Source organism: Micromesistius poutassou, assembly GCF_964030765.1.
Source record: "Micromesistius poutassou genome assembly, chromosome: 17".
Classification (NCBI taxonomy): domain Eukaryota; kingdom Metazoa; phylum Chordata; class Actinopteri; order Gadiformes; family Gadidae; genus Micromesistius; species Micromesistius poutassou.
Genome location: NC_140287.1, coordinates 11125165 through 11147081, shown reverse-complemented (window position 1 = coordinate 11147081; position 21917 = coordinate 11125165). Strand labels below are relative to the sequence as shown.

General features: G+C 49.0%; 1 protein-coding gene across 1 annotated transcript in view; it reads left to right on the top strand.

The window, feature by feature from the left end:
* Positions 1 to 21917, top strand: part of asap2a (ArfGAP with SH3 domain, ankyrin repeat and PH domain 2a) — a 46515-nt gene that overhangs the window by 18808 nt on the left and 5790 nt on the right. Inside the window, 21 exon segments of the mRNA XM_084482324.1 lie at positions 128 to 174; positions 176 to 274; positions 1559 to 1633; positions 6303 to 6352; positions 7771 to 7900; positions 8040 to 8125; positions 8498 to 8573; positions 8841 to 8927; positions 9538 to 9641; positions 11309 to 11378; positions 11892 to 11979; positions 12533 to 12581; positions 12926 to 13092; positions 13550 to 13683; positions 17030 to 17124; positions 17869 to 18085; positions 18568 to 18653; positions 18876 to 18991; positions 19475 to 19542; positions 20572 to 20679; positions 20821 to 21067. Of these exon segments, the coding sequence (XP_084338450.1) occupies positions 128 to 174; positions 176 to 274; positions 1559 to 1633; positions 6303 to 6352; positions 7771 to 7900; positions 8040 to 8125; positions 8498 to 8573; positions 8841 to 8927; positions 9538 to 9641; positions 11309 to 11378; positions 11892 to 11979; positions 12533 to 12581; positions 12926 to 13092; positions 13550 to 13683; positions 17030 to 17124; positions 17869 to 18085; positions 18568 to 18653; positions 18876 to 18991; positions 19475 to 19542; positions 20572 to 20679; positions 20821 to 21067 (2199 nt within the window).

Genomic DNA, 21917 nt, shown 5'->3' with positions numbered 1-21917 from the left:
CAATAAATAATGCTGCATGACACTAATACTAATGCTAACTAATATTCAAGTAATCAACATGGATTTTGGACAAACCTTTGAAATGTATTGTTAACTGTCTGTGTGTGTGTGTGTGTGTGTGTTCCAGCCCATGTGGAGAATGAGGAGCAGTACACTCAGGCCCTGGAGAAGTTCGGGGGAGAACTGCGTGTACAGAGACGACCCTGACCTGGGGTCAGCCTTCCTCAAGTTCTCCGTGTTCACCAAGGAGCTGACGGCCCTCTTCAAGAACCTGGTGGGTCCTCTACGTGTCTGTCTGTTTCTGTGTGTACGCAACGTAAAGGGAGAGGGTGCATAATGACAATAATGAAATAATGTAAATCGATGTTATGGTGCATGGGCTGCATTTCTACAGCACTTTTCTAACCAGTGGCCACTCAAAGAGCTTTACAATATTGCCTAACATTCACCCACACATTCACACACCCACGGCGGTGTCAACCATGCAAGGCGACAGCCGGTCTTCAGGAGGGTTAGGGTGAGGTGTCTCACTCAGGGACACCTCTGCACTCAGCTAGGAGGAGCCGGAGATCTCACTAGCAACCTTCCGGTTACCAGCCAACCCTCTCTACCTCCTGAGCCACATGCCGCATGCAGCATCAGTAGTGAAGTGTGCAGTGTGTGTGGATGCATGGAACATGTACAGTGGGAATGTTGTACAGGGTAGAGACAGAACCAACACAACCACATAGTGGTCTTGACCTCAGGGGTCACCTGAGGAGGTGGGGTCACCTGACGGGGTGAGGTCACCTGCGGATCCTCTCGGCTCCGCCCCCCTTGCAAACAAAGTCAGCAGACGACAGAAGAGACCAGTGGAGGGAGCGTTGTTTCAGCCGTCACACTGGACGGCTGAGCGTCCCTCATCATGCTCTGTGTGTCTGTGGCTCGGTCGGATGCTCAGACCCATAACAAAATGACCTGCTCGTACACAAAACACAGGAAGTCTGACAGGAACCTGAAGCCCTCGGGGGAACCAGTATTGGTTTCTATTGTGGGCGACAAAGAGCCTCAGAAAACACCTGCCCAGTAACACACTCTCATGTTGTGTTCTCTCTTCACAATCCCTGTTCAAACAACTCTCACTGAGAGAGGACCTTCATCCTTTGTACAAATTCTGACTTAAATCTATATATATATACGTATATTTTTATACTTAAACTGATTTTATTTAAACGATTTTCCTCTGTGGGCTTTTTGTAAAACTATTACACGGTAGTATTTCAATCTATTTAGCACACTGGGTTCTGAATGGGACACGCACGCACAGGGAGGGTCTCAGCATTCTTGGTCAACTCATGAATGTTAATCTTTGTCCACATTTCTCTCTCTCTCTCTCTCTCTCTCTCTCTCTCTCTCTCTCTCTCTCTCTCTCTCTCTCTCTCTCTCTCTCTCTCTCTCTCTCTCTCTCTCTCTCTCTCTCTCTCTCTCTCTCTCTCGACTCTTCTGTCTGGCTGTCTCCCCACTGGCCTCCTCTGTCCATCCATCTCTGTCTCCATCGCTCTCCCTCTGTTTTCCCCAGTTCCAGAACATGAACAATATCATCACCTTCCCACTGGACAGCTTGCTGAAGGGGGACCTGAAGGGAGTCAAAGGGGTAAGCACTCATGTTCATGTTTATCTTTGTGTAAAGTCGATTTGATTTTGGGTGAATAGATTTCGGCCACTGGTCACTTGAAGCTGGTCATTTTGTCCCTATTCAACAGCGTTGGTTACAAGCATGATCTGCTGATGTTCCTGAATGTGGAACATCTGAATCATTTTCTGCAGAGCACCTTGAAATGAACATATCTTATAATATAAGTAATAACATAAGTACATTTGTAGTATCAACCCTTAAAGATGCGGATGTCAGTAGAATGGGTTGAAGCCTTTGTGACATATCTGTCACCTGTTCAGCCGTCTGTAACTGGTCAAAGATACGTGTTGGCTTGGTACTGTAGGAGAAGCCGGTTCATCGGCCCCATGAGGCGGCGAACAGCATCGCGTGTTTGTCACCGAGTCTCCCCAGACGCACGGACGCTCCAACCTCCCCTCTGTAACCCTGGTCGGCTCGTTATAGACCCAGCCCCGGTCTCATGGCTCATCCCTCTCTCCTTACGCCCGCTACCTGCTCTAATGAGACGTGTTACCGTAGTAACGCACGTCTTGCGTCAGTTGGCTGTCTGCAGCCTGCTCCTCCCTCTCTGTGGTCTTCCGTTCCTCACAGCGGTTCAGCAGCATGGATCTCATTCCATTTGTTGCCACACACTTCAGCACATATTATGCAGATTCAACGTTCTGTTGCTGGTGGATTTCCATTAGAAAAGCACAAATAACCAGTGAAATACCCTTTAACAATTTCTCACCACCATGATTATCGCTTACTTCTACCACTATACTGCTGCTACTACTACTACTACCACTACTACTGCAGTAGTTATGAAGAGCAGACTGACTTAACAATATTGGGTCACGACGCTCAATGCTAAATTAATAATGGTAGATTAATTTTTTAATAATTTTTTAATTTTATTTGGAATAAACACATATCTAAGGGATAGAAAAAAAACACGACAAAGTTCAATTTATTTCCACCATGGTCCCTGGAAAGGTAAAGGTCCCATTTTTCCCTTTCTCTGTCTCCTCTCATTCGGTCTGAATCCCTTCATTTTCACCTTCATGCCCGCATCTCTGCAAACCCCTCAACCCACCCCACGGCAGTGAGGTCTCCTCAGTGGAGGCGGCCAGCCCTTACTAGGGTCCGTGGATGACTCTCATTACCCTAACGACTGAACTAATGAGGCGCACACGCAAGCACGCACACACACACGCGTACGTGTCACGAGCAATCCCTGATTTCTCACAGCCTGTCTGTCTGTAAGTAGGGCAGAGAGGGGAAAAGTCCAAACATGGGTGAAATGAGAAAGAAACCATTTTGAAATCCCATTTCCACCTGTCAAGTATCGCACGCACACACACACACACACACATGTACACACCTGTCATTTTACCCTCTAGAGGACTTTTCCTTCTCCTCATTATCAGCCTCTCCTCTCCGGTCCCCAGACTGCTCTGTTGGGAGCGACAGAGGAAGCCTCCAGCAGGAGACTCTGTTTAACCGACCGGAGGAAAGGAAGGTTGAGTTAGGCGTCAGAATAGGACCTTTGGAAAGACACTGAAATCTATTACAATTGGACTGGAACCTCTCCAGTTAGAATTAACGAGATAATAGAAAGACATCCAGGAAAGCAATGCCGTTGCTTTGCTTTTTCCTGAAAGCTTTGCTTTGACACCTTAAAGTACTTCAAGCAGGCGACTGCATGCTTGAAGTACTGAGTAAGCTGTCAGACGCACACACATTCATATGGATTCAGCCTGGGTGGATTTCGGTGGCAGGCTGCTGGTGCCAGGTAACACACAACAAGAACTGAGAACTATGCAGAACGATTACAAAAGTTTTTCTGTTAAACTCCATCGTTTTCAGTCTATGGGGTTAATTTTACTGTCAAGAATTGGAAGTCCCACTTAAGGACAAGAAGCTTGTTGCTATTCATCAGCTATCCCACCCATCAGCTATCCCACCCATCAGCTATCCCACCCATCAGCTATCCCACCCATCAGCTAAGCCACACATCAGCTAAGCCACACATCAGCTAAGCCACACATCAGCTAAGCCACACATCAGCTAACCCGGGAGGACAGTTGCTAATGGCTCTGTGATTACAGGCCTGTCACCGGCCTCCATTTCACGCCTTATCAGCCACACGTCTCTTCTGCAAAGAGAAGAATTGAGAGTTGGTGCATGAATCAGGGTGACCCTGACATATTTACTTTTCCATAACTTCCTGCCATTTTCCCCTGTCTTGTTTTGTGCTTCCTGTAGTGAGGGCTAAGGAAAGGACACCGGAAAGGAGACAGGAAAGGAGTGGATGTGTGTTGTGATCATTGTGACGTATGGGATCCGACCCTCAGGGCGCCATGGAAATGTTACCTCATCAGAGCTCTGGGGCCGATGCACATAGTTTATGGCAACTTGGACATGTTACGTAATCTAAACAAGGAAAAGGCTTCTGTGATTAGCTAGGGATTCTCAAGGACTCCTGAGACACACACACACACACACACACACACACACACACACACACACACACACACACACACACACACACACACACACACACACACACACACACACACAGTAGTGCTGAGTCTGCCAGACTGCTCTGCCAACAGCGGATTTAACGAATGGCCTCTTGCGTGATGTCATACCTGCAGTGGAGCCGGGCCCCATTGTCCCGCTAGCTTCTGTGGTTTTAACCCACCACGGCTCCCATAAGCTCCTTACTGTTGGGCTTGTGTCATGGGCCCGGGTTCGAGGCAGTGTTTGTTTATGAATGAGCGGAGCGAGCTACTCTGCTGTAGCCGGTCTGCTGGGTGTCCCGGACTCAGAGCCACTCATCCAGAGGAACAGCACAGCAGCGGCCCTTTAAGAGAAGAGAGCTTTAAAGCAGCTTTAGGTCATGTTTTAAGAGTTTTTTTGGGTGTAATTTGTAAGGGTTAATGCAAGGACTTAGGGTTAATAGTCAGCGTGCTGTGAGAATAGCTTATTTCTGACTAATCAGGGCATCTCTTCCGTGATTGGTTGAGAGAACCGTCTTGCCTGTCAATCACAGGTGTGTGTGACACTACAATTCTCAATGTAGTAATACTTCTAGTAGTAGTGATACATGGGATGCATATCATCTAGTAGTACTGCTGGTAGTAGTGATACATATTATACAGTAGTAGTACTACAAGTAGTAGCGACGGCAGCAGCAAGCTCAGTGTTGAAGGCATTGTACACTGTGTGCAATTCCTCATCCGCCTGCTTCCTGCAAAGACATCAAACGAGTGAGAGTGGGCTAGAGGCCACAGCTCACTTTGTGGCAGCGTGTGTGAGTGGGCCAGAGGCCACGGCACACTTTGTGGCAGCGTGTGTGAGCCGGTCTCTGCCCCACTCTGCCCAGTCCTGATAGGTTGAGCCACTGCTACTAGGTCTACCGTCCCGCTCTCTGGCTGTGACCCCTCCTTCCTCCTGCTCTTTCCCTCTTGAGTCCTCCTCCCTCTCTGTCTCGCTGACAGCGTTTGTCATACCCAATCAAGTTTTATCCTTTTATCTTTTTACTGCACACCTGTTCCATTTCATCTCTATCGCTCGCTCACTCACTCACTGTCTCTCTCGCCTGGGTCTCCGCACTGGTTAAGTGTTCCTCTCTCTCTCCCTAGCTCTGTCTATCTCTCGTCCCTCTCTTTCCCTAGCTCTGTCTCTGTCTCTCGCTCTCTCCCTCTCTATGTCTCTCACTCGTGGCCTCACCCTGCTCTGTTGTCTGAGTGTGGGCCGGACTCAGCCCAGTGACCCAGACCCTTCATGCTGGGGGGGGTTGGCGTTTTGAGGGTCTCGTTGTCATGACTACACACTCTGGACCCAGAACAATGGGGCTGTGATGGAGACAGTCACCGGCCTCCATCGCTCACAGATGAAAGCTTTGTTGTTTCTCTCTCCCGCCGCTGAAGCTGAAGCCATGTATTGTCGCTGCACGACCCTCAAGCTTTTAGACTTCAATTAAATCTTCCCAATGCGGATGATTGCACAGATTGTTTATTTGATGTGAATGAAGCGGTGGTTTGGAGAGCATCGCCTCTTTCCAGAGCATGTAAATAATACTTTACAATGCACGCAGTGGGAGTTTGCAATTACGATTTCATATTTAATTATAGCATACACCTACAACAGTTACCAGTTGGCTGATTATGCCCATGTTATTGTTGTGAGCTAATTAGCCACCCTGGCTCGTTTGGTGTTGGGTGATTACCTCCATTTGGCTGGGTGTTTCGGAAATGAACGACATGGTCATTTGAACAGTCATTTCTGTTTTGGTTTGTTGTGATTGCTGTTGGAATTAGCAACACATTAACAACGGCTTAATGAGGCGTTAATACACACACACACACACACACACACACACACACACACACACACACACACACACACACACACACACACACACACACACACACACACACACACACACACACAGGGTGACCACTGTTGTCTGTTTTGGTGGGATGTCCCTGTGCATCATTGTCTTTGTTTCTTGCTTGGCAGCCGTGGCTGTTGGCCTGGGGTGATCTGAGTAACGTACACTGAGAACATCTATTCTACTCTCGGACTGATTGCCGTTGGTTGTTGTAACATGTCTAACACAGTTTTGTAGTGAATGTTCCCCTTTCTGCTGTTTCCCCAGGACTTGAAGAAGCCGTTTGATAAAGCGTGGAAGGACTACGAAACCAAAGTGTAAGGATCCTGAGAGTATTTAACGCGGGGTTTGTTTTGCTTTGACTATGAAGAAGGCATTCAGATGACTAGTGGAGGTTATACAGGATGAGGTTCAAACCGTAGACACGCCCGTGTGTGTTCTTATAGTACACTTATATATCTATGTCTTATATATCTTTATCTTATATATGTTACAAGCTGCAAAGGACATTCCTTACGGAAATGGTAATAACTCTCCTCCTCCAAACCGATCTGAGCAGACAGCACCGGCTCTGTCCCAGAATCAAACATTTTCCGCGGGATGCAACACAGCATCCCGGCTTGACCCTCCCCCCGCCCCCCTTCACAATTGGTCTCTGATGGTCTTTCTGCGATCAATGGAGCCCGATTGTCTGTTTTAATTAATAGCACCTCCTCCTCTTCGCCGTGATGCTCCAGCCTCTCCTCCATTCTGAAGGCCGTCTTCAGTAATGACTCCTCTGATCTCTCTCTGCTTCTGGCGCTCAACATGGGGCATCGTTCCTGTTCAGACGGAGCGAGAGACAGTACATGACGGACGTACTGATGTGGTGTCAACACTGCAGTTGAATATCTCAGTCAGGGTCGTGGATGGATTAGATTTGATTTTAACTTGGTTATTTGATTATGAAACTAGTTCAACAAACCGCCTTGTCCAAGCAATGTCGGACGTTTATGACCCAGTAGCGAGAGTGGAGATGTCAGAAGCTTGCGTCACGGTGATGATGATGATGATTAATGATTCATTAATGAAACACCAGATTGCAATCAGTGTTTGTAACAGCTGGCTGCTCATGCCGTCACACTGCCTTGCTCGAGCCTGACAGCGCCTCAGCCTTCGTATCGGTGTTGTCCTGCCTTCCAGTAAAGAATCAAGATGACACCAATCCGACTGATTCACTTTCTTTTCTTCTGCCTGAACAAGTCGCAGGTTGGGGTCTGGGTGTTTTTTCTTGGAAAGGGGATTAAAGTATCAAACGCATGAATAAGACCCAGTGACACAAACAAACCTCAACAACCTTACGGAAAACCTTTCTTCAGAGGGTAGAGAGCGCTGAAGCTTTGAGGGGAGATGGCCTTGATACAAACAACCCACAGCACATTTAAAAGAAGCTCTCCTGCATGGAACGGACTTGCCCTGTTTGATTTAGTCTTCAGTCTGACTTTACTTCTGTGATCCGGCCAGCGGAGTCTCTCCGTTTGACCGTATGTCTCTCCCGTCTCTCTGTCTGACACTCTCTCTGTCAGTCTCTCTGTCTCACCTCCTGTCTCTGTTTCTGTCTGGCTGTCTGTCTCTCTGTCTGACCTCCTGTCTCTGTCTCTTTCTGGCTGTCCGTTTCTCTGTCTGACTCTCTCTCTCCCCTCCTGTCCTTCCGTCTGTCTCTCTGTCTGACTCCCTGTGTCACCTCCTTCCTCAGCACCAAGATCGAGAAGGAGAAGAAGGAGCACGCCCGGCAGCACGGCATGATCCGCACGGAGATCAGCGGCGCCGAGATCGCAGAGGAGATGGAGAAGGAGCGGCGGTTCTTCCAGCTGCAGATGTGTGAGGTCTGTAGAGAGTCCCCCCCCCCCCCTCCCGGTCATCACGGTCCCCCTCTCTCACACGTGGTTGAATGATCAAGTGGTGTTTGGACGACGGTCGCAGATGTTTCTGAAGGTGTGCGTTTGTCTGTGTCTATGTGAACAGTATCTGCTCAAAGTGAACGAGATCAAGATCAAGAAGGGAGTGGACCTGCTGCAGAACCTCATCAAGTACTTCCACGCCCAGTGCAAGTAAGATATGTCTTTCTCTGTCGGCCTGTGATTGATCAGGCTCTTTGGTGGGGGAGATGACCAGTGGCTCATGACTAACTATGAGTTTTAGTACATTACATTCCCTTCAGCTCAGAGATGTTACTGTTGGAACATGAAACTGGACGGACTAGTTGATAAATTGGCAACAGAATATGACTCAATACATCATAGTGTGCACACAGCATAATTCACCTTCCCTTTACTTTAGTTGTAAATATCACAGCCAAGAGAAGGTTTTCTGAGAGCTGTCTCAGCAATGTGCATTTGACCTGCGATGGGTAGAAGAGGTGAACACAAAGCATGCGGTCCTCTCACATTCTTGACCTCCAATGACCCGACGCCTCTCCTCAGTTTCTTCCAGGACGGTCTGAAGGCTGTGGACAACCTGAAGCCTTCCATTGAGAAGCTGGCCACCGACCTGCACACGGTACGCCTCTGATAAACACATGATATATAGATAATATCAACTTCTGTTATAGATGTACTGATGGGCTCATTTATGGAACTCAGATGGGATAATCCAACAGTTAACCAAAACCTGCTTCATATATATATATATATATATAATAAATAGAATCTCTATAGATCTAGATCTATACATTTAGATATAGTTCTAGATGGATATATATATTTCTAGATCTAGATATCTATGCATAGATCTATATGTCTTTATTACTTGTTTGATTGACACCAGATAAAGCAGGTGCAGGACGAGGAGAGGAAGCAGCTCACTCAGCTACGAGAAGTCCTGAAGACGGCTCTGCAGGTGGAGCAGAAGGAGGTAACACACACACACACACACACACACACACACACACACACACACATGCGTACACACACATACACGCACACACAATGTTAGTGGTGGAACTGGGGTAGGCCCCAACTAAGAACAGAGGTCTGCAGAAACAGCTTAAAGACCATCAACTATCCCTGTTCTCTTCATATTGACTTCCCCATATGAACGTGTTACTGATGTTTAAGGACGGCGTTTTAACAGCTGCCAGCTACTGTTGCACACAGTCTCATGTGAAGAATGCTCTTTTCATTCTTTCTCTCTTTTCTCTTCCTGTCTTGTTCACTGCTTCCAACTTTTGTGAACCAAGTCTAGGAGAGTAAGTAGATTTCTTCAGATTAAACCTTCATTCATGTAGAAGCTTTTATTTTCCTACTAATAGACCCACTCATCCTCATTTTCCTGATGTTTGTCTTCATAGTGGTTTCTGTACAATTTGTTCTTTTTATAAAACTCTCTATCCAACACAAGGCGGTTTGTTGGGTTTTCTGTTCTTTACTTTGTTCTACTCTGTCTTGTTTTTGACCTTTTGTTGTTGACCTCTAACCGGCTCCGCCCTGAAAGGTGACGTGTGATTTGTCCTCTCCCCCTGAAGGACTCCCAGGTGCGTCAGAGCGCCACCTACAGCCTCCACCAGCCACAGGGCAACAAGGAGCACGGCACGGAGCGCAGCGGACACCTGTACAAGAAGAGTGACGGGTGAGTCTGACCCCTGACCCCCCAGCAGGTGGGCGTGGCTGCGCTGCATCAGCCGGGTACCGTATCAGTCAAGCACAGGTTACACAACACACCCTCTGCACAGAGGCGTCACCACAGGGGTCGCTCCTAACACTGATCCTGGGTCTGCTGTGATGCACCGAGTCACATGGTCCACGGTCAGTGTGTGTTGGGCAACAGCTAGTCCATGCGTGCTGAACCAGAGTATGTGGGACATTTCACTGCACATGTATCACTCCGCCTTACAAGTGTTCCTGATGACTGTTAATTAGATTAACGATAGTCAGTTGTTCACTCATCAGACTCACGCATGCCAGCAAAGTTTCCATCACTCACGCTAAATAAAACCAGTTAAAACCAGTTGTTGGAGGAGCAGGCCTGTGGTAACGTGTAGACCCACACAATGCAGCCAACTAGTGTGCAGGGAAATGTTTGTGTTGCTTGGCAACCGTCCAGTCCATTTGCAGAACTCTGCGTTCCCCGAGCCAAATCAATGATTAATCAAGCAAACGAATCATAAGCGGTCGCCACTTATTGCTGTTCACTAATAAATGCTTCTGGTAGAACGGTTGTAGGAAAGCAGTATCACGCTGTAGCGCGGTACGTTCTGCTGAATGTCAACTCCCTCATGGGGGACTGCCTCCATAGGTTCACTGGTTTAGTCTGCTGCCCGGTTCATCTTCAGTGTGGCAGACCCAGAATCAGTGTAAGGAGCTCCACCTCAGAGGCCTCTGAAAGGGTATCCTCAGTTTTTTTCGGAGAGCGCTTCAGCCCAGCCTTAATCACCCTCATTAGCTAATCACCTCAGTGGTTACCGCTTCTGTCTGGTGACTTCATGCGCCCCTCACTGCAGTTCACCTCAGGCAGTGTGGACCCTTGCCACAGAACCGCTCATAACACTGATCATGGATCTGCTGTCTTTCTGCATGCGGGCGCAGTAGTACACTAAACTTGTGAAGACACACAAACCCGTGTCCTACCATTCAGTAGAGACACTGTGAACAGGGTCTGTTCACCACCGTCCAGACGTTCCCGTTCATCCCCTAACCGTTGTGTTTTTGTAAATATAGACTATTTCCGGAACCTGTACCCTGCCTTCAGCGAGGCTCCACAGTATGAGCTTGTTCTATCTATATCGCCTTGTAGTGTATTTTATTGTATCTACTTAATTATCGCAACAGCCTCTGTAGCAGCAGGGGACTTTTTAAAGTGTATAATTCATTTGCATTGTGAATATTAATGAGCAGTCTCTTCCGCTCAATATAACTCTAGACTTGTGATGAATATTTCATTGCTAGGGTTCATTCTGAGTTTATCGTGTCACTGTGGCTCTGTGCTTGTATGTGTGTTGTAAGTACTTAAGCATCGTGTAGCATCTTATCCTAGCTATCTTTGTTGTATACGGGGAATGGGTTAACCTAGAGATTGTTAGTGCTTGGCCCTTGGTTCTATGAACATCCTCACTGTACCGACAGCAAGATATTGTTTCTCTTTCTTCTAACAAATGTACTTATTGTAAGTCGCTTTGGATAAAAGCGTCTGCTAAATGTGTGTGTGTGTGTGTGTGTGTGTGTGTGTGTGTGTGTGTGTGTGTGCGTGTGCGTGTTTTACGTGTTGTGTTTTAACCTTGTTTCTCCTCCATCTCCCAGCTTGCGGAAGGTGTGGCAGAAGAGAAAGTGCTCAGTAAAAAATGGATACCTCACTATTTCCCACGGCACGGTGAGACACACACACACACACACACACACACACACACACACACACACACACACACACACACACACACACACACACACACACACACACACACAGCTTTCATCAGAGCCTATGGCAGCCATCAGCCGCAGGTGTGCGTATTTCAAATGCTGTGTGTGTCTGGCGTCGGCCCAGGCTCCATGGCTCTCATTATGGTTCCTCGTTAGTCTAGAATGCATTAAAACACACACACACACACACACACACACACACACACACACACACACACACACTCTCACACACACTCTCACACACACACACACACACACACACACACACACACACACACACACACAGCCAGGGGGCTAGCTCAGCCTGTTGGTATTCAGCCAGGATCTGGCTGATCTGGTGGTTCCACGCCTCCCATTGGTCCTCATGGAGATGAACCTCCCAGCCAATCACCTGCTCGCAGAGATGAAGTATGTAATCATCGCTCATCGCTCTCCCCTCTCTCTCCCCCTCTCTCCCCCCTCCCAGGCGAATCGCCCTCCAGCGAAGCTGAACCTGCTCACCTGCCAGGTGAAGCACAATCCAGACGAGAAGAAGAGCTTCGACCTCATATCCCGTAGGTGTCTCTCCCCCGCGCCGTTCCCCTCGTCTCCTCCCCCCTGGTTTTGTGCTCCTCTGGGGCTCCAGGGTCCTAGTGCCCTCTGGTCTGACCACACTGTGGATGTCACGCCCGGGTTATGATGTCATGGCTGCTTCTTACTCCATGAGCCAGACAGCCCATAATAGAGAGGAGGGTGATAGAGTAGACCTGCCTTTGCCCCCCCTGCAGTAGTGGGGTCCTTAATATCCATTTTAATATCACTGCTAATGGTTAAATGAATGATGTCTAGCTATGGCGATGGCATAATCCAAGTGGCTTGGGTATAGATGCTAATGTTTCATATGTCAAGACTGTAGTCGCTCACCATCTGAACATGGAGATAAATGATTCTGTGTTTCTCTACACTCTGCATGGCAGTACTGTGCTGGAGTCTTTAGGTATTTATAGCGACAGATTTGAGTCTCTTGATCTGAAACCCATTGATATCTCACGATGACATCATCCCGGCCCTCTGGCCCTTCGTCCTGTCTGACCCTCTGTCCTCCTGGTCCCCTGCTCCCCCCTCCAGACGACCGGACGTACCACTTCCAGGCGGAGGACGACCCAGACTGCCAGATGTAAGACCCCAGCCTTTGCACTTTCAGGACGTGTGTGTGTGTGTGTGTGTGTGTGTGTGTGTGTGTGTGTGTGTGTGTGTGTGTGTGTGTGTGTGTGTGTGTGTGTGTGTGTGTGTGTGTGTGTGTGTGTGTGTGTGTGTGTGTGGTGCATACCACAATGTCCCCGCGTTATACAATCTTCCTGCTCCTCCCTCGACCCGGTCGCCTCCCCTCCATCCACCATCCTCACCCCTTCCCCGTACCCTATCTACCCTACATCATCCTCTCGCACTACTCGCCCTCCAACCTCATCCTCGTCCGTCTCTCTTCCTGTTGGCTGCCGCTCCTCGTCCCGCTCCGTCCAGATGGATCTCGGTGCTGCAGAACAGCAAGGAGGAGGCTCTGAACCAGGCCTTCAAGGGCGACCCGCGGGCCGGGGAGAACAACATCGTGCAGGAGCTCACCAAGGCCATCCTGGCCGAGGTGAAGAGGATGACGGGCAACGACGTGTGCTGCGACTGCGGAGCGCCCAGTGAGTGGTCCGGCGCCAAGCACACTGCACTGGGGGGGGAGGGGGGGGGTGATCGGTCTGGGCCCGCGACTCACCGCACACACAGAGATAGTTAGTTAGTTAGTTAGTTAGTTAGTTAGTTAGTTTTAACAGCCAAAGCAGGTTCAATAAACAACATGAACACGGTGTGTTGAACTGATGCATATTAAGTCACATTACAAACATGGTTGATGTATATAAATACTGTTGTGCTACCATAGCATACCTGACTGAGTCACTATGGAGTCAGTTTGAGAAACCATGCTTAGTAGAATATGTCTTGGCAAGGACAAAGGGTCACCTATATCTCTCTCTCTCTCTCTCTCTCTCTCTCTCTCTCTCTCTCTCTCTCTCTCTCTCTCTCTCTCTCTCTCTCTCTCTCTCTCTCTCTCTCTCTCTCTCTCTCTCTCTCTCTCTCTCTCTCTCTCTCTTCCCCCAGACCCCACCTGGCTGGCCACCAACCTGGGCATCCTGATGTGTATCGAGTGCTCTGGGATCCACCGTGAGCTGGGGGTCCACTACTCCAGGATCCAGTCGCTCACGCTGGACGTGCTCAGCACCTCCGAGCTCTTGGTAGGTCTGCTCCACCTCCTCTCCCCCGCTCTGTTTACAGTCCTGTCCAAGGCTCTGTTTGATATGTGTCGGGCAGAACCGCGTCATGAACACATTAGGTCAGGTTATTTGTACCTTTCTGCCTTTCTTATGCCTCGATACTTAAACTGGACCAGACCTGGGAGTATGAAGTCCTGTGTTGGGCCTCAGAGCCCCCTCTGTATGGGGAGTGAATCTCAGGGTTCTTCTCTAAAAGAGAAGACATGGAAGACGGGTCAAACGGGAAGGAGGTCAGGGGTTAAAGTTAGTTAGTTAGTTAGTTAGTTTTTATTTGTCCACGATGTGGAAATTTGTCTTTGGTCTCATAAAAAACAACAAGCAGGACAATAACAGCAACAACAAGCAGGACAACAACAGCAACAAACAACACTTACACACAGACATCTTCATGGCAAAAAGCAGGACAGCAGTGGCAGTTACATTACAACACATCGCATCAACGCATCAACGGGGCATGGTGTTCAGTGCCCCAATTGCATTAGGAATAAAGGAATTTTTAAAAATATTACGATTTGCCCTTGGTACTTTATAACGTCTACCAGAGGGAAGAAGTTCAAACTCCCTATTGAGTGGATGAGAGGGATCATTTGCTATTTTGACAGCTTTTTTCCTAAGCACTTCATCGTGCATACAACTTAATTGTTTCTGTCTTGTCCCTATGATTTTTGAGGCAAGGTTTACTATTCTCTGCAGCTTGCTTCTTCCTTTAATATTTAGATTACCGTACCACATTGCCATGTTGAAAGTTAGAATGCCTTCTATCAGGTTCTTATAAACTGTTTCCATAATGTGCTTACTCACTCTAAAGGAGTTGAGCTTGCGCAGTAGATGGAGACGTTGGTTACAGGTTTTAAAAATGTGGTCTGTGTTTTCACTGAAATTTAGGTTACAATCAATATATGTACCTAGATATTTGAACTTGTCTACTACCTCTACAATTTGTCCCCTAATTATAAGGGGCTGCACAGGGTCCTTTTCATGAAAGACAAGTTCCTGAGTTTTTGTTGCATTGATCTCTAAGGAACTTTCATCACACCACTTCTGGAGAGATGACACGTGTGCTCTATATACTTCCTCTCCGACTATGTCCCCCTTCTTTAATAAGGCAACCAGGGCCATATCATCTGCATACTTGAACAAACGAAACTTTTCCAGATCTAATTGGAATTCGTTTGTGTATATGGAAAAAAGTAATGGGGATAAAATGGTCCCCTGCGGGGCGCCGGTGTTAAGCACAGTGATGTCGGACCGAGTATTGTTAACCAGGACCTGTTGAGGGCGGTCAGAGAGGAAGTCCCTAACAAGGTGGATAATACCACCGTTTACTCCTATGTCGATAAGTCTCTGCAGCAGGATGTGAATCTGCATGCTGTTAAAGGCAGAGGTAAAATCGATAAATAGGGCCCTAGCAAGGTGGGAGGGGGCTTGTAGGTGCTTTGACAGGGTGTGGAACATACTGACAGTTGCGTCATCAGTTCCCCTCTGACTTTTGTAAGCAAACTGGAGATGATCTAAACTGTTAGAAACTGACGCTGTAATTTGTCTGCTTATAACTCTCTCAAAACATTTTCCTAAGATAGAAGTAAGAGCAATAGGCCTGAAGTCTTTTAATTCAGTAGCTCCAGGTTTTTTAGGGATAGGTACAATATAAGACATTTTCCATAATTTGGGCATTGTCAAAGAATTAAGCAAGTTCTGGAATAACTCCAGCACAATACCTTTAAGTTCATGAACATTTTCTTTTAAAACTCTCCCTCTCAGGCCATCTGGCCCCGGGGCCGAGTTTGGCTTAATACTAGACAGGCTGGCTACAATCTCATGTTCATTCAGTGTAATGGGGACATATCCCAAAATGGACCTACACACACTATCACGTTCAGCACTAAAATCATTCTTGTCAAAACGACTGAAAAAAACATTTAAATCATTTGCAAAAGATGGAGAGGGGTGTGACAGGGGGGTACGCTTTTGCTTAGTTTCCCTGCCCATCATCACATTTAAACCTTCCCATGCTTTCTTGGCATTTCCTGAAAAATAGTGACATTCAACTTTATCTTTATATTCTATTTTTGCTTTACTCAGTTTAGATCTTAGTTCACATCTTTTTTCCTTAAGTAACTCAATATTACCATTTTTAAAAGCACGTTTTTCCTCACGGATACATTCCTTAAGATCACTAGACATCCATAAGTTATTATTAGGAAATATTCTTACAGTTTTAGTACGGATGATTTTACTTTCATTAAACAACAGGTATGATGTAAAAGTGTCAATTAGTTCATGAGGGGTGCCACATGAGTTAAGAAATAACCAATCGGTAGTCTCCAGCTCGCATTTCATCTCCTCCGTACAGTCCTCAGTCCAGATCTCAATTTCCTTAGTCACTGTCTTCTCCCGTCTCAGTTTAGCCCTGTAACGAGGGAGTAGATGGACGACCTTATGGTCAGACTTCCCCAAGGCAGGCCTACAGGTGGATTTATAGGCGTCTAGTATGTTGCCATAGCACTTATCCAGGGTACGTGCCAGGCGGGTGGGACAGTCCACGTATTGATGTAGAGTGGGTAGATGGTCGGACAGATCACAGGAGTTAAAGTCCCCGAGCAACAGGACGGGTTGGTTAGCTGCACGGGACAGGGCGGTGTTATAGCTCTCGGCTATCCTGGCTGCAGCTCCCACGAAGTCCGGCCCAGGTACATAGGCCAATATGATTGTAATCTGGCCAAACTCCCTCGGGAGGTAAAAGGGGCGAAAGGAGACAACCAGGATTTCATAATCATGTGTGCACACACGTTCCCGGACGGTGTACTGGGTGGCCCAGCGTGTGTCCATATAGACACACAAACCACCGCCAATAGATTTCCGTGACGAATTAATGTCTCTGTCAGCCCGAATAATTGTGTAACCCGGCAAGTTGGGGTCTGAAAGGAGCGAGGGAAACGTATAAAATAGAGGAAGGATGGAGGAAGAATCCCACAGAGCAGGAGTGAGGCTGAAGGCTGAGGAAGCCAGGCAGATTGAAGGAGTGAGGCAGTGGTGCTGGTCACCTTGATGAAGCCACTGGTGTTCAGACTGCTGTCCAGACCGGTGCTCGGACGTGCGTCCCGTGACCTCCACGCCGTTCTGATCGGAGGTGTTGGCTTTGGAAGCGGCGATCGCTTCACCAGAGAAACGGAACCAGGACCTTGACTGCTTTCTTTTGGACCGAAATAGATTCTCTACTGAAGTGTGTGTGTTTGTCATGTGCGTGTTTGTGTATGTATGTGTGGGTGTTTGTGGTGGACTCACAGTTTGTGTTTGACTTCTGCAGCTGGCCAAGAATGTGGGGAATGCAGGATTTAATGAAATCATGGAGGCTTCTCTGGCGGCTGAAAATGTGGTCAAACCGAACCCTACCAGTGACATGTAAGACACACACACACACACTCTTACTCACACTCACCCCCCCCCACACACACACACACACACACACACACACACACACACACACACACACACACACACACACACACCTCACACCTCACACCTCACACTCATACTCACACACTCACGCACACACACCCATCACACACAAACACACCCACACACCCATTGCGTAGACACACACACACAGACACAGCACACGCACGCACACACACTCCACTCAAACCTCCACTCAGGCCTCCCTTGGCTGTTTAACAGAGCAGAACCGTTTATTCATGGCCAGCCACGGCATGTCATTCAGCTCATTAAGGTCCTTCCACTACTGTGATGGATGCCCATCCTCGCTGGGCTGCACAACAAAGATGGTGTGTGTGTGTGTGTGTGTGTGTGTGTGTGTGTGTGTGTGTGTGTGTGTGTGTGTGTGTGTGTGTGTGTGTGTGTGTGTGTGTGTGTGTGTGTGTGTGTGTGTGTGTGTGTGTGTTCAATCAGTTTTCTGGTTTGCGTGTGTGTGTGTTTTTTTGTGTGCATGTGTTTGTTTAGAATTTTTGTGTGTCTGTTCAGTATTTTTGTATGTGTGTGTATTCAATATTTGTGTGTGTCTGTGTGTTCAGTAGTGGACTGTGTGTGTGTATGTTCAGCAGTGGAATGTGTGTGTGTTTGTTCAGTGTGTGTGTGTGTGTGTTCAGTATTGGACTCAGCCCCTGACGTCCTGCTTGTCCCCAACAGGCAGGCGAGGAAGGACTTCATCACGGCTAAATACACGGACAAGCGCTTCGCCCGCCGGCAGACCGCGGGCCCCTCGGGCCCCTCTGGCCCCGGGGGCCCCGCGGCCCGCCTGCACACACTGAGCGAGGCGGTGAAGGCGCGGGACATCTTCTCCCTCATCCAGGTGTACGCCGAGGGGCTGGACCTCATGGAGCCCATCCCGCTGGGCAACGAGCACGTCAGTACACACACATACAACACGCACACAAGCATATGTGCACGCACAAGCATATACACACACGCACGCACACACACACAGGCATACACACACACACACACACACACAGACCGGTGCATCCGTTTGCCTTATTTGTTATTATTTTTTAATTAATTTTTAACATGAAAATAAAACATGATAATAAAATAATAAAATATGTTTTATTGAATGTTGTTCAATGAGCGTTAAATGTGTTCAACAAGCGTTTGTGATGACCTTACTTCACTGCATGCTTGCAAGATCATTTCAAAATGTTGGCCTGATATGTTGAATGATGGTCAAATGAATCTCCCTCTCTGGAATGGCTTTATTGGGTCTACAACATTGAACGCATACATGGAGGCTGGGATTAGAACCTGGCTTTAGTTATCCTCCGATGTCACGGTATAGCTCTGACAAGTCTTTCAATAGGCCCTCTGTAATAAGACTGTGTGTGTGTGTAGGAACACGGGGAGACCGCCCTCCACCTGGCCGTCAGACTAGTGGACCGGACCTCGCTGCACATCGTGGACTTCCTCACTCAGAACAGGTACTCAGAGGGTCCAGGGAATATCACCCTACACACACTTCGTACTCTTTATATCGCACAATGGCACACCATCCTCAGTCACAAAAACTGCCTTTTTAGTTTTCCAAACATAATTAAATTATGTTCTCTCACTCAGACATGTGCTCCGATGTCGGCTGTGAACCAAGCTCCTCCTGTATATCATCCCTGTGTCCCCCTCTCTCTCCCTGTGTGTCCGAGCAGCCTGAACCTGGATAAGCAGACCGCCAAGGGCAGCTCGGCGCTCCATTACTGCTGTCTGACGGACAACAGCGAGTGTCTGAAGCTGCTGCTGCGGGGGAAGGCCTCCATCGAGATCGGTAGGCGACCACGCGCCCCCCCCGGGGGGGGACAGACGGACACTGTTCTGTGTTTACTACAGAACCATCTCCCTTTATCCCTCTAAATGACTTTTTCACAATCAGTGAAATCTCTCTCTCACATGTCACTGGAAACACACACATAAATAGATGAATGGACCATGCAATAATGTCTAGGTCTTTGTGGTGTATTACATTTATACACACACTCACACCCACTCGGGGGCCAAGTAGTTTCCAGGCTGGGTTCCCATAGCCCCTGGCTTGCCAAAAGCCCCTGTGAGAAATCTTTCTCCCAACATTTTCCTCCATTTACTCCCCTTTGCCCTGAAACTAAACAGAGTGAGTGATGAGTGGATGAAAGAGGCCGTTGTCCTCTGAGGAGGACCACGTCGTCACACACCTCACAGTGAGGCGAAGCGTCTCTGTGCCGGTCCTCAAACGGCACAGGGACGTCTTGTTGATCCGTTCTCTTTCCGCTAGCCAATGAGTCGGGGGAGACGCCGCTGGACATCGCCCGGAGGCTGAAGCACCTGCAGTGCGAGGAGCTGGTGAGCATCCACCTGTCGGGGCCTCAGAGGGGGACCGCCCTGGTTTCACTCTATAGCGTCAGGCCAACATGAGCCGTGAGAGGCAGCGTGTCGCTGTAATGTTGGGGTTCCCCTGTGTCAGGGTATTGTGGGGGTTCAGGGTAACGTTGGGGTTCAGTGTAACATAGCGTTTCCCTGTGTGGGCGTTACATGGGGTTCGGGGGTCTGTGTAACTTGGGGTCCCCTATGTGGGTCTAACGTGGGGTTCCTGGTGAGTCTAACGTGGGGTTCCTGGTGGTCTAACGTGGGGTTCCTGGTGAGTCTAACGTGGGGTTCCTGGTGGTCTAACGTGGGGTTCCTGGTGGTCTAACGTGGGGTTCCTGTGGGTCTAACGTGGGGTTCCTGGTGGTCTAACGTGGGGTTCCTGTGGGTCTAACGTGGGGTTCCTGGTGGTCTAACGTGGGGTTCCTGTGGGTCTAACGTGGGGTTCCTGGTGGTCTAACGTGGGGTTCCTGTGGGTCTAACGTGGGGTTCCTGTGGGTCTAACGTGGGGTTCCTGTGGGTCTAACGTGGGGTTCCTGTGGGTCTAACGTGGGGTTCCTGGTGGTCTAACGTGGGGTTCCTGGTGGTCTAACGTGGGGTTCCTGTGGGTCTAACGTGGGGTTCCTGTGGGTCTAACGTGGGGTTCCTGTGGGTCTAACGTGGGGTTCCTGTGGGTCTAACGTGGGGTTCCTGGTGGTCTAACGTGGGGTTCCTGGTGGTCTAACGTGGGGTTCCTGTGGGTCTAACGTGGGGTTCCTGTGGGTCTAACGTGGGGTTCCTGTGGGTCTAACGTGGGGTTCCTGTGGGTCTAACGTGGGGTTCCTGGTGGTCTAACGTGGGGTTCCTGTGGGTCTAACGTGGGGTTCCTGGTGGTCTAACGTGGGGTTCCTGGTGGTCTAACGTGGGGTTCCTGGTGGTCTAACGTGGGGTTCCTGGTGGTCTAACGTGGGGTTCCTGGTGGTCTAACGTGGGGTTCCTGGTGGTCTAACGTGGGGTTCCTGTGTGCAGCTGAACCAGGCACTGGCGGGGAAGTTCAACGCCCACGTGCACGTGGAGTACGAGTGGTGCCTGCAGCACGAAGATCTGGACGAGAGCGACGAGGATCTGGACGAGAAGGTGAGGGCGGGGATTCATCCAAATCCACCAATCACATCCATCCATCTGAGTCTCATAAGAATTCTGTATGTCTACTGATGAAGTCCTACTGAAGTAGAACCACGTATAACGCTGTCCCCCGCACCCCCCACGTCTCTCCAGCCCAGCCCCCACCGGCGGGACGAGCGTCCCGTCAGCTGCTACGCCCCAGGGGCCAACTCCCACCTCCACGGGTCCCCAGGGCCGGGGGCCCGGGACGGGGCCGGCAAGGAGAAGCAGCGGGGCTACGTGACCAACCTGGTGAACAATGAGACCTACGGGACCATCCTCAACAACAACCCCCCCCTGGCCGGGGGCCCCGGGGGCCCCACCACCGCCTCGGCCCCACCCCTGCCCCCCAGGAACCTGGGTAGGCTCCCTCACCCGGGTGGAGGCCTGTCTGGGGTCTATGGATGTGGTCTATGGATGTGTCTGTGGTCTTTAGATGTGTCTGTGGTCTATGGATGTGTCTGTGGTCTTTAGATGTGTCTGTGGTCTATGGATGTGTCTGTGGTCTATGGATGTGTCTGTGGTCTATGGATGTGTCTGTGGTCTTTAGATGTGTCTGTGGTCTTTAGATGTGTCTGTGGTCTTTAGATGTGTCTGTGGTCTATGGATGTGTCTGTGGTCTATGGATGTGTCTGTGGTCTTTAGATGTGTCTGTGGTCTATGGATGTGTCTGTGGTCTATGGATGTGTCTGTGGTCTTTAGATGTGTCTGTGGTCTTTAGATGTGTCTGTGGTCTATGGATGTGTCTGTGGTCTATGGATGTGTCTGTGGTCTTTAGATGTGTCTGTGGTCTATGGATGTGTCTGTGGTCTTTAGATGTGTCTGTGGTCTTTAGATGTGTCTGTGGTCTATGGATGTGTCTGTGGTCTATGGATGTGTCTGTGGTCTTTAGATGTGTCTGTGGTCTTTAGATGTGTCTGTGGTCTATGGATGTGTCTGTGGTCTATGGATGTGTCTGGTCTATGGATGTGAAGCTTTTAAAAACCACACACTGTTGGCCTAAGGTTCATAGTCCTCTGGTGCAGGTCCTCTGGTGCAGGTCCTCTGGTGCAGGTCCTCTGGTGCAGGTCCTCTGGTGCAGGTCCTCTAGTGCAGGTCCTCTAGTGCAGGTCCTCTAGTGCAGGTCCTCTGGTCTCTCTCTGCAGTCCGTGTCAGAGCATCTTTAATAACGATAGTGGCCATCTGGCGCCTTGCCAAGCAACATCGCCGCC